Source organism: Aedes aegypti, chromosome 1, assembly GCF_002204515.2.
Source record: "Aedes aegypti strain LVP_AGWG chromosome 1, AaegL5.0 Primary Assembly, whole genome shotgun sequence".
Classification (NCBI taxonomy): Eukaryota; Metazoa; Arthropoda; class Insecta; order Diptera; family Culicidae; genus Aedes; species Aedes aegypti.
Window position 1 is genome coordinate 148,427,708 of NC_035107.1, and position 18,041 is coordinate 148,445,748.

At 38.9% G+C, this 18,041-nt stretch overlaps 1 protein-coding gene across 1 annotated transcript in view; it reads left to right on the plus strand.

Annotated features, from left to right (window-relative positions):
* Positions 1–1,242: 1,242 nt before the first annotated feature.
* Positions 1,243–18,041, plus strand: part of LOC5570619 (derlin-2) — a 46,786-nt gene continuing 29,987 nt past the window's right edge. Inside the window, exon 1 of the mRNA XM_021850691.1 lies at positions 1,243–1,482. Coding sequence (XP_021706383.1) covers positions 1,390–1,482 — 93 coding nt within the window. The 5' untranslated portion in view covers positions 1,243–1,389. The remainder of the gene's footprint in view (positions 1,483–18,041) is intronic.

Below are 18,041 nucleotides of genomic sequence, written 5' to 3' on the forward strand. Positions count from 1 at the left end.
AATGAGGAATAATCACGCAGCAGACACCAAAACGATTAGAAGTAGCTGCGACGATCTACAAGCATTTTAAGAAGTTTTCAAGATCGCTAATAACTGAGGAAGTGCTCAATAAACACTAAGCTGAGAAGCAGGTTCTTTCTTAGTGAGGACGTAATGCCAAGAAGACGAAGAAGAAAGGCCCAAACGCAATGATAGCGGAACGGCAACGGAATGCGGAACCGGTTTGCCAGCATGAATCACAACATCTCGACTGAGCTGACAACGAATGAAATTGGATCAACACTGAGTCTACAAGCTGATTATAGTTCATGCTGGCGAACCGGTTCCGCATTCCGTTGCCGTTCCGCTATCATTGCGTTTGGGGCTGAAGGGTCAGCAGCTGCAAACTTGTAGAGCAGAACATGAAATGAAGTAAATTCAAGAATTAAGGCCCAAACGCAATGATAGCGGAACGGCAACGGAATGCGGAACCGGTTCGCCAGCATGAACTATGAAATACTAATTGACTCAGTGTTGGTTCACTTTCATTCGTTGACAGCTCAGTCGAGATGGTGTGATTCATGCTGGCGAACCGGTTCCGCATTCCGTTGCCGTTCCGCTATCATTGCGTTTGGGCCTTTAGAAGCTGATCTTTAAATAACATTTTGATGATATTTTGTGTTAACTTGCCTGCACTGGTGTTGAAAATTTCTGAATCGGCGACGTTGTCGAATTGGACCAGACGAAAATTAAATTTGACAGTTCATTGATTGATTGGTCGGGAAATAATTTACGAACTGTCAAATTTAAGTTCGGACTAATTTTAACAACGCAATTGAGACAGACCCTTAAGGCTCAAACGCAATGATAGCGGAACGGCAACGGAATGCGGAACCGGTTCGCCAGCATGAACCACCCTATCTCGACTGACCCATCAACGAATGAAAGAGAATCAACACCAAGTCGACAAGCATGTTGTAGTTCATGCTGGCGAACCGGTTCCGCATTCCGTTGCCGTTCCGCTATCATTGCGTTTGGGCCTTTAGTATATATTCTCATTGCGCTCTGTTGAAAACATAGAAGGCGCTGCTTGCGGAAAAATGATTTCGACACCATCCAGTTTTCAGTGTAGGATGAATGCATTGGTTCACTCGTTGACGTTTGAGCTGTGCCGTGTTATTTACGATTACAGTAAAGCCGGTACAGGGAAAACGTCAAATTGCTGAAGTCATGCATTGCTCCAATTGTCAAAAGTGGCATATTTACATTTCGTATGTTGACAACTGCAATCAATGCATTATTCATCATCATAGTTTTATTTTTGTACCGCTAATCACTAAATTTTCTAATATTAAATGGTTTAGAAATAAAATATTTGGCACTGGTTGAACAATATATCAGAATTCTGCCATGGCATATCAAACGTTGCGCCAGGAGTATTTCCAGATTCCGATTGTTACGCGGGCTTACACGACGGCATGTGTAATCACAACGTTATCCGTGGTAAGTTATTTTTTTTATTGATTTCTGAATCAAATTCAATCTAAAGGCATTAGATTATGACTGATAACAGATACGTCTGATTGTACAATGAGGCAGATCCATGTCTTAGAACAAATTTTTCCTAATCCTAACTGTGACGTGGCCTTTCTATGCACATTGTAATCAAATGGTTTGCTGGTCACTTCTTTACGGCATTACATCCCAACTGGGACGAATCCTGTTTTTCATTCTGCTTTCATTATGTATCATTATGCACAATCCTTCCTGTTTTCCATACAGTGCTCGTTCGATTGGTAGCATATATGTTATATTATTACGTCTTGTAGACGTTTCTACAGAAATATCAAGTAAATTAAGAAGAGTCTATGCGATCCAAGATTAGACCAATAACTGACAGAATGTTTGTTTTTTGGTTGCTATACTCAAATTTTCAAAGCCTGCTTATCATACGATGTTTCCTGAATTCATCATTTGATAGCATCTTATGGACCGATGCACGAGTTCACTTATCTGACGTTTGAGCGGTGCCAAATTCACTAGTTGCCATGGTCACGTAAATAACACGGCACCGCTCAAACATCAAATGATGAACTCGTGCATTGGTCCATTACTTCCTTACTTTCTTCCATCTTCCTATTCTTTTTCAATAGAATTATATGTTTATTTTGTCTTTCTTACTTTGATATGCATGCACCATATTTAGTCCGAATATTTATTTATTTACATGGAATGTAGGATTAATCCTTTACCAAAAAAATTATCCTAAAAATATAATGATATTGCAGTTTGAATTTGACGTGTAAATCTTGTCTAACTTGGCTTCAAATGCGGTTACACAAAGTTATCAAGGGATACTTAGCAACCAAGATCCATATCATCACCAACCTTGCTTAATAACTCAATCTTTGACTTCGCCTTTCTTATGAAAAATCTTACCGCATCTGGCGTTCTCGCATTTGATATTTGCGTTTCAAACGCACACAGTATTGTCTGTCTCAAGATAAATCCAATTATGGCGATTATCTGCCCATGTCTCCAAATATAAACGCAGCGATCACTGATCATACAGAACCTCCAACTTCCAAACACAGTACATCCACTAGACAGCAAGCACACTCATTGTGTTCAGTTGCTCTTGATATTTATCACTAATACATAGATACACTACTGTCATTCTACGAAAACCACGTGCTTTCAATTTGGGCGGGAAAGTTTTTCCATTCATTTCATCCTGCGGGTGTCAGTTCGCTGTAACGGCTGCGGGCGTACGACCGCCGCCGGTCTCTAAAAAAACATAAGATGATCAATAATATTTATCTGTGGTAATATATAACAATAGTACACAAATATTAAGTACTGCAATTGCTCAGGGTAATACAACCTTAACTTATTTTAAATCAGATTTGGTGCCATATCCATTGAAATCACGCATTTTTGCGTATGAATCGAAACGTAGGCTCATAAGATAAATTTGAGGCGTTCGAGTGGAACTGAATTTTCTCGTCTAATATCTTCGATTGCATGTTGTCCTGCCAAAAGCTTTGTAAAGAATACTGTGTCACGTGAATATTGAGCCCAAATCGAAAAACTCACAAAGATTTAGATATCTTATCATATCACATCCTGACCACGGTAGATTTCGAAGATCTAACTTCACGAATTTCTTCTGAGCTCCGTCCAAGCGTTGAATCTAACCAGTATATTGCGGCCTGCAAACCACACTATCAAATACTAGCCTGAATAGGGTCCTAAAGCCCTGTTCCAATTTAAACCCCTTGGTTTAAACTTAAATTTTGGGTATATTTTGTTTTCCGTGTCCCTTCTGAAATGTCAATAGAGATAGAAAACTATAGAGGACGAATGTCGCTGGTGTTCCCTTTGTTCTCGCTCAGAAACATGTTGGGTACATGAGTGTCAAACTGCATACATTTTCGCGTTGACATTTATAGCCCCGCCTTTCTCCGCCAGCAAAAGATGTTCCGACAGCGACGCCAGCGACATTCTTCTTCTATGGTTTATTATTTCTATTGAAATGTCAGATAGGAACAACCCCAGTGTTGAAACTATAAGCCCTGTGGCATTTTTGTAGAAAAAGTGAATGTTAAACATGATCACAAGTGTCAAGATTTATATTTGGAACCATTTTTAAAATTGAAGTTTAAAAATGTTAGAGCCGTTATTTGGGCTAGAAAAAATGCTAAAGTATTTGCAAGAACATGCTCTTTGGTATTATCGCAGACAGACGTTTAAGCAGGAACAAATTTATTCAAAATTCCTGTGTAAATTCTACCGTGGTGTCACCTAGGGAGCAAATTGCTGCAGTACAGTGACAGTTTGTAAAAGCACGTGGCTTCATCTTCTCGCTTACCACCCAGTCCACCACCCACTGAACAAAACTATCAAAACAATCACTTCAAAAATGATTCACACAATTGTGATACTTTCACGCCCATTTATTTTACATGAGTAACGATCATTCAAGGGTGTTATACTAGCATGAATCTGTGAGTAAATGGAATGCCAACTTGTGGTAAAAATTACAATGGATTTTATTGATTTTTACATGAGAAATTGGATCCAAAAGGGAACATCACCCACCCAGCCCAAAACAAAGGTACATAGTTTTTAGCGTTGAGCACGCCGGCTGTGGGAGCGGTTGTGTGTCGTGCTGTCAACGAAATGTGATCGGGGTGGTGGCGGGACGCATACGCCACTAACGCCATCTGTTAGCTGATTGCCACTTGGCGATTTGTGGCGGCCATGTTTTTACACAAGTGGCTGAGTCTAACTTGAACGTCTGTCTGCGGTATTATCAAATAAAAACAAAAATTCATTAAACATTTTAGGACTAAATTTTACAAGGCCGATGTAAACTGTCAAAATTGCATGAGGGTCAAACAGACCTCTTCCAAATCTTCTAACAAGAACAACAAAACATGGTCTTCCCTGTACAAATAAGGGTCACTCTCAGATTTTCGACGGTCTCCACACCAGCTAATATTGGTTGCTTACAAGGGAAGGTCACGATGGTGTTACACGGGGGTTTCAACCGGACTATTTTTGTTAGATTCTACATGTCGAAATATGAAAAACCCCAAAGCCTTTCGGGTGATGGGCCAGTGGTGTAGCCAGGAGGGGCTCTGAAAGGGGCAATTTTGTACGTATATTATATTATTAAGCTCATTGGAAATTTGACAAAATTTTTTTTAATATATATTGTGATGGTAGAGAACAGAATTTACATTAATGTATGTTTAAAATGTATTTTCCATGCCACAGGCACAATCGGGATGGGTTTAGTATTGGTATACTATTCTAATGAAACCAAATTTGTTTTGGTATTAATATTCCATGTTAGTTACGCCAATGGCATGAAAATACATTTTTAACATACATTAATGTCAATTCTGTTCTCTACCATCACAATAGATACTAAAAAAATATTTTTGTCAAATTTCCAATTAGTAATATATATACAAAATTGCCCCTTTCAGAGCCCCTCCTGGCTACATCACTGGCCCATCACCCGAAAGGCTTTGTGGTTTTTCATATTTCGACATGTAGAATCTAACAAAAATAGTCCGGTTGAAAACCCCGTGTAACACCATCGTGACCTTTCCTTGTGAGAAGATCTGCTATTTAGATCCAAATTTGAGTCAATGTTCAATATTTTTCATTGGAATGAATAATAGTTGAATCAACGCTTATTAAACTTTATTAAACTTTTCTCTGTCGACTTGTCAAGATTGTTTTACGAATAAGTTGAACAAGTCATTTTTCCTTCTATTAAAGAGTCAATATTCCACCAAACAAATATATTTGTGTAAACAGATGTATAGGAGACGAACTATCGTTTTGGTTGCTTCGCACTTCAGCTGTTTCCATGCTTAAGGTGAAAATGAATCGAAGCCAAACTCAAAATTTTCAAAAGCACAAATCTGAAGAACTGAACACCCGTTTGACCTAAAATCTTAATCGATTTGTCACGAGCAGCTAGTGACCAATCGATTAGGTTTTCAGCTTTAACGCATGTTTGGTTCTTCAGATTTGTGCTCTTGAAAATTTGAGGTTTGGCTTCGATTTATCTTCACCTTAACATGAACATGATTAAAAGCTGATTAGGTATTTTATAAAATCCTAATTCAACATAGATATACTGCTTCGCGACTAAAAATGGGTGAACCAACGTGTGAAGTTCGATTTTTGACCAACTTCGCCGTGCCGCGAGTCGATTCTCAATAGTGCGCATAATGCACACGGTGGAGAGCATAGATGCGCATTATAGCGACTCGCGACGCGGTGAAGTTGGTCAAAAATCGAACGTCCCACGTTGGTTCACCCATTTTTAGTCGCGAACCAGTATATATGATCCGAGTAGTTAATCCAAAGTGGGCCAAAATAACGATTAATAAACACATTGTACAGCAACAAATAAGCCTTACGAAGGAGGTCACACCATAGCCAAACTTTCGAAAAATGGACAAAATATCTAAAAATTGCGTTGTATTCCTGCAATGTTCAACTTACTAATATTATTATTATTTATCTCTATTTGAGTGGCTTTTAGCCGCTTACTTACTAATATATAAAAATATATTGGATACAATCATAACTGATACTTTCTCAATACAATCATTCAATTATGTTTAGAAAATATTTTGAATCAGTCTTCTGATATAGGATTATTTTGAAAAACAAATGATTGGAATCTATTTTATATTTCTATAATGCTTAATAGATAGAAAAAATACGACAAATGTTTAAAATATTAACCTAACAAAAATATAATATATGGAATAAATGGTTTTTAGTATAGTTTATTAATTAAATTAAAGTTTTAACAAGTTAAAACTTATAGTTGAAATTCGATTAATCATTTCAGACTGTTTTACTTTGTGAATAAACTTTATTTTTGACCAGTATTGACATACATTTTCTCACTGTGCGCCAAAAGTAGCCGACTGAATTCAGCTTGCAGCAGTACTGAACATCACCAGAAGTAATGCGCTTGTTCAGTTGTTGATCAGCATAGCACGTGTTGATTAGACATTGTTGAATAGAAGCTCAATCATGAGCTACAAGAATGAATGAATTCAGGGATGGCAAGGTATACCGCTGACGATGGGAAGGTCTCGAGTTTGAATCCAGTACCCAGGTTATTATTAGAAGTGGTTATTAATTCATGGTAAAAATATACACTGCATTTGAAGTACGGTGTTGAGCGATTTTTGATCATTTATTTGTTTTCAATTTGTGGCAGTTGAATAAAAGCTGAGATAAATGCTTATAAAGTGACTTTGAAGTTGTAGAATTAAGCCAATATACAACGACACGCTTTATAACTTCTCCAAATTTGTGTGAGCAACGCCTGAACAAAGGCTTCACATGGAAATGATTAAAATGTTGTTAAGCATGATGCTGAATTAAACTGCAATAATGTCGTTTGTTAAATTAGCGTTGTTAAATCAACAGTCCTTATTAGGCTAAGTGAAACCTGCATAAAAATCATTACAATATATGATTACAATCACTAAATGATAAGTAGCCTAATAATTTCGCCAGATTTGCTTGAACAATGTGTGCGTAGCAGCTGCAAAGTAATTTAATAAAGCAACATTTCAGTATGTAGTTGTGAAAAATTGCTTTATAAATGATTATAAAATAGGCAAATGTTTCTTGGGTATGGATTGTCCCAAACAAAATGACAATTTCGTTCACGCTCATTTTTCGACCTTCCCAGTGAATACCTTGGTATTTTTATACACACAAAAACGTCGAAACCCTTGACAAACAAAACGGAGAAAGAATCATTCAAATCTGTTGACCCGTGCGTTAGCCATTTCGTGACATACAAACACCATTCCATTTTCATTTATATATATATATATATATATATATATATATATATATATATATATATATATATGCAAAAGGATTCAACTATTCTCAATATAAATTGTAGTAAATTAAGAAGCGTCTATGCGATCCAAGATTAGACCGGAACAGGAACCGAAAAACAAACATTCTGTCAGTTATTGGTCTAATCTTGGATCGCATAGACGCTTCTTAATTTACTGCAATGGCGTAGTTGGTAGAATTAAGGTGATGAAATTTAAATTTATAGAATAAAAATGAATAGATATCTGAGAGAGACAGAGATCTTATGAAAAGATTTGAACAGTAATCTCCGACAGACATGGGCGACGATTTCTGATGGACAAAGGCAGAGAGCCGAAAAATGGATTCTGACGGAAATGGGCAGAAATCCAAAACAATGAGACAAAATGTATCTATGGGTGAAAATAGAAATTTTGTTTGAGCGATGGGAGAAGTTATAAGCCAGATCAATTTTAATGACTGGAATCGTGAGAGAAAAGAGTTTGAGTTTCCTGATCGGCAAGCAGAAGTATTGTGCTTTGCTTTGATAAATGGATTATTGGGAAAGTTGTGTATTGCACTTTGAAAGTCACCAAGCAGTGGTTCCAAATATGTTTCCATGCAAATGGATCCATATCCAAAAGTTCTTCAAATGTACATTTACGCAATAAATTACACTGGTTTTTCTATCCAAATGCAGATTTGCACTTGACTGCATCATTGCCACAATGAATTATAATCGAACGAGCCTTTTTCAAGTGGCTGACATACTTTTACAAATGTTTTACAAGCAAGTTTTCGTGAAACAAAACAAACAAACTAGCAACCCTGCTGAGAGCACCTGCTTTTGCTAAAACGTAAACAATTTTCGTTGGCGCGAAACCGATTCACTGCCTTTTCTTGCCCGCCTCTTCTGAAGTGCGGGGTCCAATAAGGTGGGAACTGCGCAATATTTAAATGTTTAGCCTAATGAGCCACTGAAATCATAAGTTCTAGCAACAAAATAAAGTTATAGAAGCGATCAATGCGAATTAAGTTGTTTTGGATGATCGTATTATAGTCCGTATTACTGCACAATGCTGTAGTGTAAACAACGAAAAGAGTCACGCATTATCCTGAATGATTAAGTCAACCTTTAATACGACTGCTCAAAATGAAAAGGAAGGCATTCAAACGCATGAAATGGACGTTAGAAAATGATGATGCAGTTGCGCACCTTCAAATGAAGCCACTGAGACGCATTTAGGCTTACCAGATGGTATCCTTTGGGAAGACATGTCCTCCTTTTTGACCATGTATCCTCCCGTCCTCCTTTGGTCTGAAAATGTCCTCCTTTTCAAATTAATCGTATATTCAATTTCATACCCATTTATTTTCTGATTACCTATTCTCGAGCTAATTGGAAGAAATTTAATTTTGATCAAAGGTTGAGTCAATTTAAGAAAAACTTCATAGCCAAGACTTAGATTCAGGAGAGATAGGTCTAGAGCTATTGCATTAGCATCAATCTACAATCAATCAATGTAAATCACTACCAAATTCTTTGAATAATGTTTTTTTTTTACAAAGTATAATAACATTTAAATAAATTTTCTACGGTTTTTTGTATTACAGTTTTTTTTTACAGAAAGGCGGAACCCAAAGGGATGGTTTAGGGCCAAAATATCGAAAGACAAAACGTCGAAAAATACAAAACGACGAAAGGACAAAACGTCGAAAGCATTCATTTTTCAACACCGAAATGTTTTTCAGATAAGTTTATTCACATTGTGGTCGATTGCACAATGTTTGACACATAGTGAATTATTTATTCTTCCGGAAGAAAATCATTCTTCTCGTTTTCTTCCATTTTTTTCATTCAACGTTTTTGTCCTTTCGACGTTTTGTCTTTCGATTTTCTGTCACCCAACCCAGAGTCGAGTTTGAAAAGTATTTTTGGTTTCCTTTGAAGATAACATTTCATAAGTCTTTAAAATCCTTCTTAAACTCTAATTTGTTATCTTGCTGCACATGTTCAGTAAACAACGTTCCTTTTTTGCTATCTAGGGTTGAGATGCTTTTGGAGTTTCAATAAATTTGTTTTTCACTTGCAGTGAATGTATTTTAATTATCTTATGTTGGGGTAAAGTTATCCAGCAAGCTAACGCCCTCTGGGTCTATTCACAAATTTCATAACGCTGAAGGGGGTGGGTGGGTGTCCTTAAAATGTTACAGCTCATACAAAATTCGAAAAATATTCATACAAAATGCGTTACGAGGGGGTGGGTGGGTGTCAAAAATGGTCATTTTCAGCGTTATGAAATATGTGAATGAACCCTCTCTTGTTCTTCTTCTTCTTCTTTCTGGCGTTACGTCCCCACTGGGACAGAGCCTGCTTCTCAGCTTAGTGTTCTTGTGAGCACTTCCACAGTTATTAACTGAGAGCTTACTATGCCAATGACCATTTTTGCATGCGTATATCGTGTGGCAGGTACGATGATACTTTATGCCCTGGGAAGTCGAGAAAATTTCCAACCCGAAAAGATCCTCGACCGGTGGGATTCGAACCCACGACCCTCAGCTTGGTCTAGCTGAATAGCTGCGCGTTTTACCGCTACGGCTATCTGGGCCCCTCTCTTGTATCTTAGGAAAAAAATATATGAAAAAATGAGACATTCAGGTCCATTCATTTACTTATTTATTCAACAATGAACTGAAAGAGAAAAAAATCCGTTTTAGATAATTCCTATGGAATTTATCTTCAATGAGCAACAATATAAATTTTTGTTCTGGTGTGACAAATTTTTGAAACGTCCTCCTTTTTCAAAGCCAGTATAGCATTATGTCTTCCTTTCTGAAATATTCTTCTGGTAAGCCTAGACGCATTAAACTTATATTTAGAATGTTCAAAGGATCCTCAAATAGAATTTCAATACACTTTGGAAGTTTATAGCCTAGAGAACGTAAAATATGGAACGAGATTTCTTTCAATATGTTCACCGAAATAAATACGTGGTTGAAAGTGATTCTCGTCTGCTGTACAAATGGATCATTAAAATAACCAAAACTGCCGCTATGGAAAGCATATACACTACCCGTCATAAGTATGGAATCGCATCATCTAGTATTGCAACACCTTATTTGAATATTGCAGCACCCCCCAAAAAGTTTAGCATCACCCGTGAACTATTACACTAATGACGCAATATCTTGGAAACCTTACTTTCTAGAAAGCTGCGGTCTTCAGCAAAGTTGTTCAGAAGCCTTACGGCGTTCATCAGCTGAAATTTTTAATGTGCCATTTTGCCGCTACGTGGCGCTAGTGTGCATGTAATTTGAACATATTTTAGCAGGCTCTAGCTCATGAACCTGACCACTTAGAACGTTCGTGTCTTCAGCAAAGTTGTTCAGAAGGTTAAAAGCAATGTGAGGCAGCACTGATTGGTTAGAAATATTTCTGTATTTATTATTTAGTTGTTTTAGAGACTAAGAGCAACTGAACGCAGCACTGTTTGGTGCAATTCTATTTTTTTTTTTTTTTGAGTAAACAATATTGCATGATCAAGATCACAAAGAAAGTCCTCAGCTAAGTGGTAGAAAAACGTGAGAGGAATTAGAAGCACCACGCTTTTGCATGTGGTAATCTTAAGCATACTAAATTAGGCAATTTCGATTACCTTGATGATCTGGGAAGTATTTTTAACAAAGTTATAGCTAAACGTATGGAATTTAGAACGTGCAACATTTGATTCATTCTTTGCCACACCTAGAGTGTATTATTCTTCTTTTTGGTATTAACGTCCTCACTATGATGAGCCTGCTTCTAACCTTAGTGTTTTATGGGGACTTCCATATTTATTGACTTTTTTAAGATCTTAGATTTTTCAGCATGGCTTTGCATTGTAGGCACAGACGTTACCATGTTACCAGTCTGTATTCAGAATATCTAAATATACTTTTCCCGTGATCCTCACCACCCAAAATATTCATGTCTCACAACATTTGAAATGTTGCAATTTTTAAGGATGAATTTTGCTACTGCATTAACAAAGGGCAGCTGAACATGTTAATCTTTTGATTTGACTCAGTAGCAAAAACCCTTGCTGTCTACATCCATGGATTTTATCAGAGTTGGGAAAAATCTTGAAATCCACTCTACAGTAGCCAAGCAAAGCAAATCACAGTCAGCGAAGCCAGTGAAACTTACGCCCATCGCTGTTGTAGGCAAAAAGCCTCGAAAATAGCAAAATACCCGTTGCTAAGGGCAACCCAAAATTACTGTAGATAAATGTTCTACTTCCCGCTGCATTTCCCGCATTTGGAGCTTTCAATGACATTTATGATTTAGAAAATTCATGCACCCAAAATAGGGTACCGTTCTGACTCATATTCCGAACACTTAAGGCCAACAGTGACTTCAAATGCATCTGATTGACATAAATTGGCTGATATTAGTGTTAATTTCAATTTCTTCGCAAAGTCCAACTGTTAGCTGTTGGGTGCACCGATAATAATGTTGATTTAGTAAGTTTTAGTATTGTTTTCACGTAAAAGTAAGTTACAACATTTTGATTCAAATACCGAACACTGTGTTTATTCTGTCTCATATTCCGAACACCTTGATTCAAATTCCGAACAGCACGAATAAATCGTATTCAAATGAATAATTTCGCAAATAATTTTATCTGAGCTTGTTCTAGTGGTCTCAAACCAGAGAATCATCACTATTCTCGCGGAATAAATTATATTGGAGACGTTAAAATTGAATTGCATTTGACTGCCATTTCCTTGTTATTTGGTGACATATTTCAGCGAAACATTTCAACCAAATCGCCATACAAAAACCGAGTGTTCGGAATATGAGTCTGTTCGGAATTTGAGACAAAACGGTACTTGATGAGATTCATGTTTTTGAACTACTGTACTGGAAAGAGCCACGTGATTTTCTCGAAATTCAAGCCTGCTACTACAGTAAGGACCCGATTTTGTCAGCCCCTCGATGAATTTTAGGCTGACAAAATGAGAAACCTGACAAAATCGGGTCATTTTATTTTGTTCCTGTTTTTCAAGTTTTGACGTGTTACACGGTTACATGGATTTTTAAGAGGGCGATGGACATGGGCGTAGCTAGTTCAGTTTTATCAGGGGCTCCCCCCTCCTTTATATTGGTTATATCGATTTTTAACACTTAATAAAAGGCATTGCCATTGCCCCCTCTGGCTACGCCCATGCGTGCATGACATCAAACATCAACATCAATTTTAATGTAAACGTGGTAAAACAAAACGATAACAATTTTTTGACAAATTTAAAATAGGCTGACAAAATCGGGTCAAAAAGCTGACAAAATCGGGGCTAGACAAAATCGGGGGCAGACAAAATCGGGGGCTGACAATATCGGGTCAGTACTGTATTACCATTCCCAGCACTGGATTTGATCTTCGAACTGTATGGCATAATGTAATGATTCATATAGAACACAAACACACACTCACTAAACAATCGGGATCCTGATAGTGTGAGTGAAAACAGAGAAGTTCATGCAGCCCGCATCAATCAAGACGACAGTACGTACGAGGTTGTGTCAAATTAGTTTCACCTCTAATGCCGGGTAAATCACACGAAGCTTTGTGTGATTTCATTTGGTGTTGAATTGAATTAAATGTAGTGTCGAAGGGCTGAAATTCCATTTAAAAACCGTTGTACCATCGTTGCTTTACACTTGAAAGGATTCTCCACGCGTAACATTGCAAATACAGTTTGTGTTAATCAATATACCGTAGTTCGTGCAATCCAGCGTCACAAGCTATGCGGAGAGCATAATAGTAAAGCTCGATTAGACAGACCGAAAGATCACGGTTCTAAAAATAACAAGCAATGTTTCTAAAAAACGTCCATGTTTGAAGAAATCTTCTCAGAACAAATGTTTATGGAAAACAACAAATTCTAAAAAACGTTCATAGGTTACTACACTCCATAAGGCAAACGTTTCTACGCGAAAAATTGCCTTACAGTTGAGTCATACATGCACACTAGCGCCACGTAGCGGCAAAATTGTTAACCAAACAGTACTGCCTCACATTGCTTTAAAGCTTCTGAACAACTTTGCTGAAGACACGAACGTTCTAAATGGTCAGGTTCATGAGCTAGAGCCTGCTAGAATGTGACCAAATTACATGCACACTAGCGCCACGTAGCGGCAAAATTTCAAACTAATCAGTGCTGCCTCACATTGCGTTTAAGCTTCTGAACAACTTTGCTGAAGACACGAATATTCTAAGTGGTCAGGTTCATGAGCTAGAGCCTGCTAGAATATGATCAAAGTACATGCGCACTACCCGAGCAAAGTCCAACATCAAAATGAAAGCAAGTTGAAAACATATATTGTTTTCAGCATCAAGTTGATATCATAATTTGATATCAATTTATCAATGAAATATTCGATATCATATTTTGTTTTCGTTTTGCTATCATTTTAAATTTTTGTTTATATCTGTTTTATTTAATTATAAATGTATTCGTGCTACATGTTTAAATACTATGAGAATATAAAAATAAAGCATTTATCTAGTCACAGCCACATTTCAATATCAATCAAAAATATGTATATCTCAATGAGTTCTCAATTTGCTCTCAATGATAGCAGAAACTGTTTTCAATTTGCTTTCACTGACAGCAAAAAGAGTTTTCAATTGGATATCATGGGAACATTTTTCTGCTCTCAGTTTTGATATTTTAACCGTTAAAACGACCAAAATGACAACAAACTGAGTTATCAAAATACGCGACATCACAACAACAAAATTAGTTTTCAATATGATCTCAAGCTTTGCTCGGGTAGCGCCACGCAGTGGCAAAATTGCTAACCAATCAGTGCTGCCTAACATTGCTTTTAATCTTCTGAACAACTTTGCTGAAAACATGAACGTTCTAGGAGGTCAGGCTCATGGGTTAGAGCTTGCTAGAATATGTTCAAACTACACACACACTAGCGCCACGTAGCGGCAAAATTGCTTACCAATCAGTGCTGCCTCACATTGCTTTCAAGATTCTCAACAACTTTGCTGAAGACACGAACGTTCTAGGTTGTCAGGTTCATGAGCTAGAGCCTGCTAGAATATGATCAAATTACATGCACACTAGCGCCACGTAGTGTCAAAATTGCTAACCAATCAGTGCTGCCTGACATTGCTTTTAACCTTCTGAACAACTTTGCTGAAAACACGAACGTTCTAGGAGGTCAGGTTCATGAGTTAGAGCCTGCTAGAATGTGACCAAATTACATGCACACTAGCGCCACGTAGCGGCAAAATGGCGCATTAAAATTTTCAGCTGATGAACGCCGTAAGGCTTCTGAACAACTTTGCTGAAGACCGCAGCTTTCTAGAAAGTAAGGTTTCCAAGATATTGCGTCATTAGTGAAATAGTTTACGGGTGATGATAAACTTTTCGGGGTGCTGCAATATTCAAATAAGGTGTTGCAATACTAGATGATGCGATTCCATACTTATGGCGGGTAGTGTATAGCGCCACCGTAGCCTTGTGTGTTTGACAGAACAGCAATGCTGCCACACTGTTAAATCCCATATATAGTGGTGCCTTTGTTTTGATGCGGTGAGCACTGACAAAAACTACCTTCAATGATCCATTGTCATTCATTATACCGATTTTTTTTTTTGTTGGAATGTGAACCACTGCGACCATTAATTGATCTATTTTACCGATTACTAAGAACGTTGAAAACTATCAAGGGATGGTACACAAATTATGTCACGCTGAATTTCAACTTTTTTGACTTTTGTTGATCAGTCAATCTATAGGCAAATTTAATGCGCCACCAGCATAGAGGTCGCTAGGTAAGAAGGAGAGAAATGTCATTGAAAATGTTTGTTTACGTCCAAAATTCAAATTTTTGACCCAAAAATTAGCTCATAATCAATTAATTATTTAACTATTTTCCATTGGCATAATCATTTTGACCCTTCATTCTTGCGATACGCATGATTTCACAACAAATTTAGCCACAAACAATGAATCCGGAAGTTTATAACCTATGTAGCCAAACACCAATTTTATCCCACAAATCGTACACGAGCACTGACCGGATCTGTACATTTTGGAAGGAAAAAAAGTTTATCATGTTTTTCAATGCTCTCTGATCGTCTACAACATAACTATTTCGAGAAAAAGTGTAATATTGTCGCACCGCCACCAAACCGGATCGCGCCAGTGAGACTCGCGACGCGCCTCAACTCGCTGCATTTTGAAATCAGTTTTTTAGTGTGGCGCTGCATTCTTACGATTTTTATGAACACAGCGCACTATTTACATATTAGCTGCGACGCACGGGGCCCGAGAAAACAATGATTATAAATAAATGTTGGTCTTGATTTCTACCGGATACATAATATGTGTGCTCCTTCCTATGGTGCACACGGTGCGTTCTCAACCCAACCTCTTTTATGACGGTTCTCCTACTAGCCACCAGATGTCGAAGTGATCGTTCAGCTTTGAAAATATTAGCCTATAGGCCTTTTCATGTGGCAGATCCGTCTATGCATTTGTTTACATCGGTGGAGGACCGGTGCTAACACGGGCCTGTCATTTTCATAGAAGAAATGTCAAAGTGCTTCCCGATCAGCTGATTTGAGACGTCATTTGAATAGGCCTATTGTGAAGGGCATTTTTTCAGCTGTCACCATTATTCAACAATAATTAAATATGTATGTTTATTTGTGACTCTGGACTGTTAGTTGGGTAACTACTTTCATGTAATTATTGTTAAATTATTATTTATTCTTCAATTATCATTAAAAATGCTATGATTAGTAACTATTTCTGATATCAATAACGTCGCAGATGATGATCACTACATTTTTCATTTATTTAGTTAACATCTACACAGATAACACTGAATCAACAATTTCACGCCACAATACTCGGTTCGTGGCCGCATCTCTCCATCCTCGGTTCTGCCCCACGCTCGCCAAATCGATACGCACTTGATCCGCCCACCTAGCTTTCTGCGCTCCACGCCTTCTTGTACCAACCGGATCTGAAGCGAATACCATCTTTGCAGGGTTGCTGTCCGGCATTCTTGCAACATGCCCTGCCCATCGTATCCTTCCAGCTTTGGCCACCTTCTGGATACTGGGTTCGCCGTAGAGTTGGGCGAGCTCGTGGTTCATCCTTCGCCGCCACACACCGTTCTCCTGCACACCGCCAAAGATCGTCCTAAGCACCCGACGTTCGAAGACTCCAAGTGCTTGCAAGTCCTCCTCGAGCATCGTCCACGTTTCATGCCCGTAGAGGACTACCGGCCTTATGAGCGTTTTGTACATGGTACATTTGGTGCGGGCGTGAATCTTTTTTGACCGCAGTTTCTTCTGGAGGCCATAGTAGGCCCGACTTCCACTGATGATGCGCCTCCGTATTTCACGGCTAACGTTATTGTCAGCCGTCAGCAAGGATCCAAGGTAGACGAACTCGTCGACCACCTCGAACGTATCCCCGTCTATCGTAACACTGCTACCTAGGCGAGCCCTGTCGCGCTCGGCCCCACCAGCTAGCATGTACTTTGTCTTGGCCGCATTCACCACCAGTCCAACTTTTGCTGCCTCGCGTTTCAGGCGGGTGTACAGGTCTGCCACCTTTTCAAATGTTCGGCCGACGATGTCCATATCATCCGCGAAGCAAACAAATTGACTGGATCTCGTAAAAATCGTACCCCGGCTGTTAAGCCCGGCTCTCCGCATAACACCTTCTAGCGCAATATTGAACAACAGGCACGAAAGTCCATCACCTTGTCGTAGTCCCCGGTGGGATCCAAACGAACTGGAGTGTTCGCCTGAAACCTTCACACAATTTTGCACACCTTCCATCGTCGCTCTTATCAGTCTCGTGAGCTTCCCGGGAAAGCTGTTCTCGTCCATGATTTTCCATAGCTCTACGCGGTCGATACTGTCGTATGCCGCCTTGAAATCGATGAAAAGGTGATGCGTTGGGACCTGGTATTCACGACATTTTTGGAGGATTTGCCGTACAGTAAAGATCTGGTCCGTTGTCGATCGGCCGTCAACGAAGCCGGCTTGATAACTTCCCACGAACTCGTTTACTACAGGTGACAGACGACGGAAGATGATCTGGGATAATACTTTGTAGGCCGCATTTAGAATGGTGATCGCTCGAAAGTTCTCACAATCTAACTTGTCGCCTTTCTTGTAGATAGGGCAGATTACCCCTTCCTTCCACTCCTCCGGTAGCTGTTCTGTTTCCCAGATTGTGCCTATCAGCCGGTGCAGACAAATGGCCAGCCTTTCCGGACCCATCTTTATGAGTTCAGCTCCGATACCATCCTTACCAGCAGCTTTATTGTTCTTGAGCTGGTGAATGGCATCCTTAACCTCCCTCAAAGTGGGGGCTGGTTGGTTTCCATCTTCCGCAGTACTGACGAAGGCATTTCCTCCGTTGTCCCGTCCTTCATTGCCTGTGCTCTCAGCACCATTCAGGTGCTCGTCGAAGTGCTGCTTCCACCTTTCGATCACCTCACGCTCGTCCGTCAGAATGCTCCCATCCTTATCCCTGCACATCTCGGCTCGCGGCACGAAGCCGTTGCGGGATGCGTTGAGCTTATGATAGAACCTACGCGTTTCCTGAGACCGGCACAGCTGTTCCATCTCCTCGCACTCCGTCTCCTCCAGGCG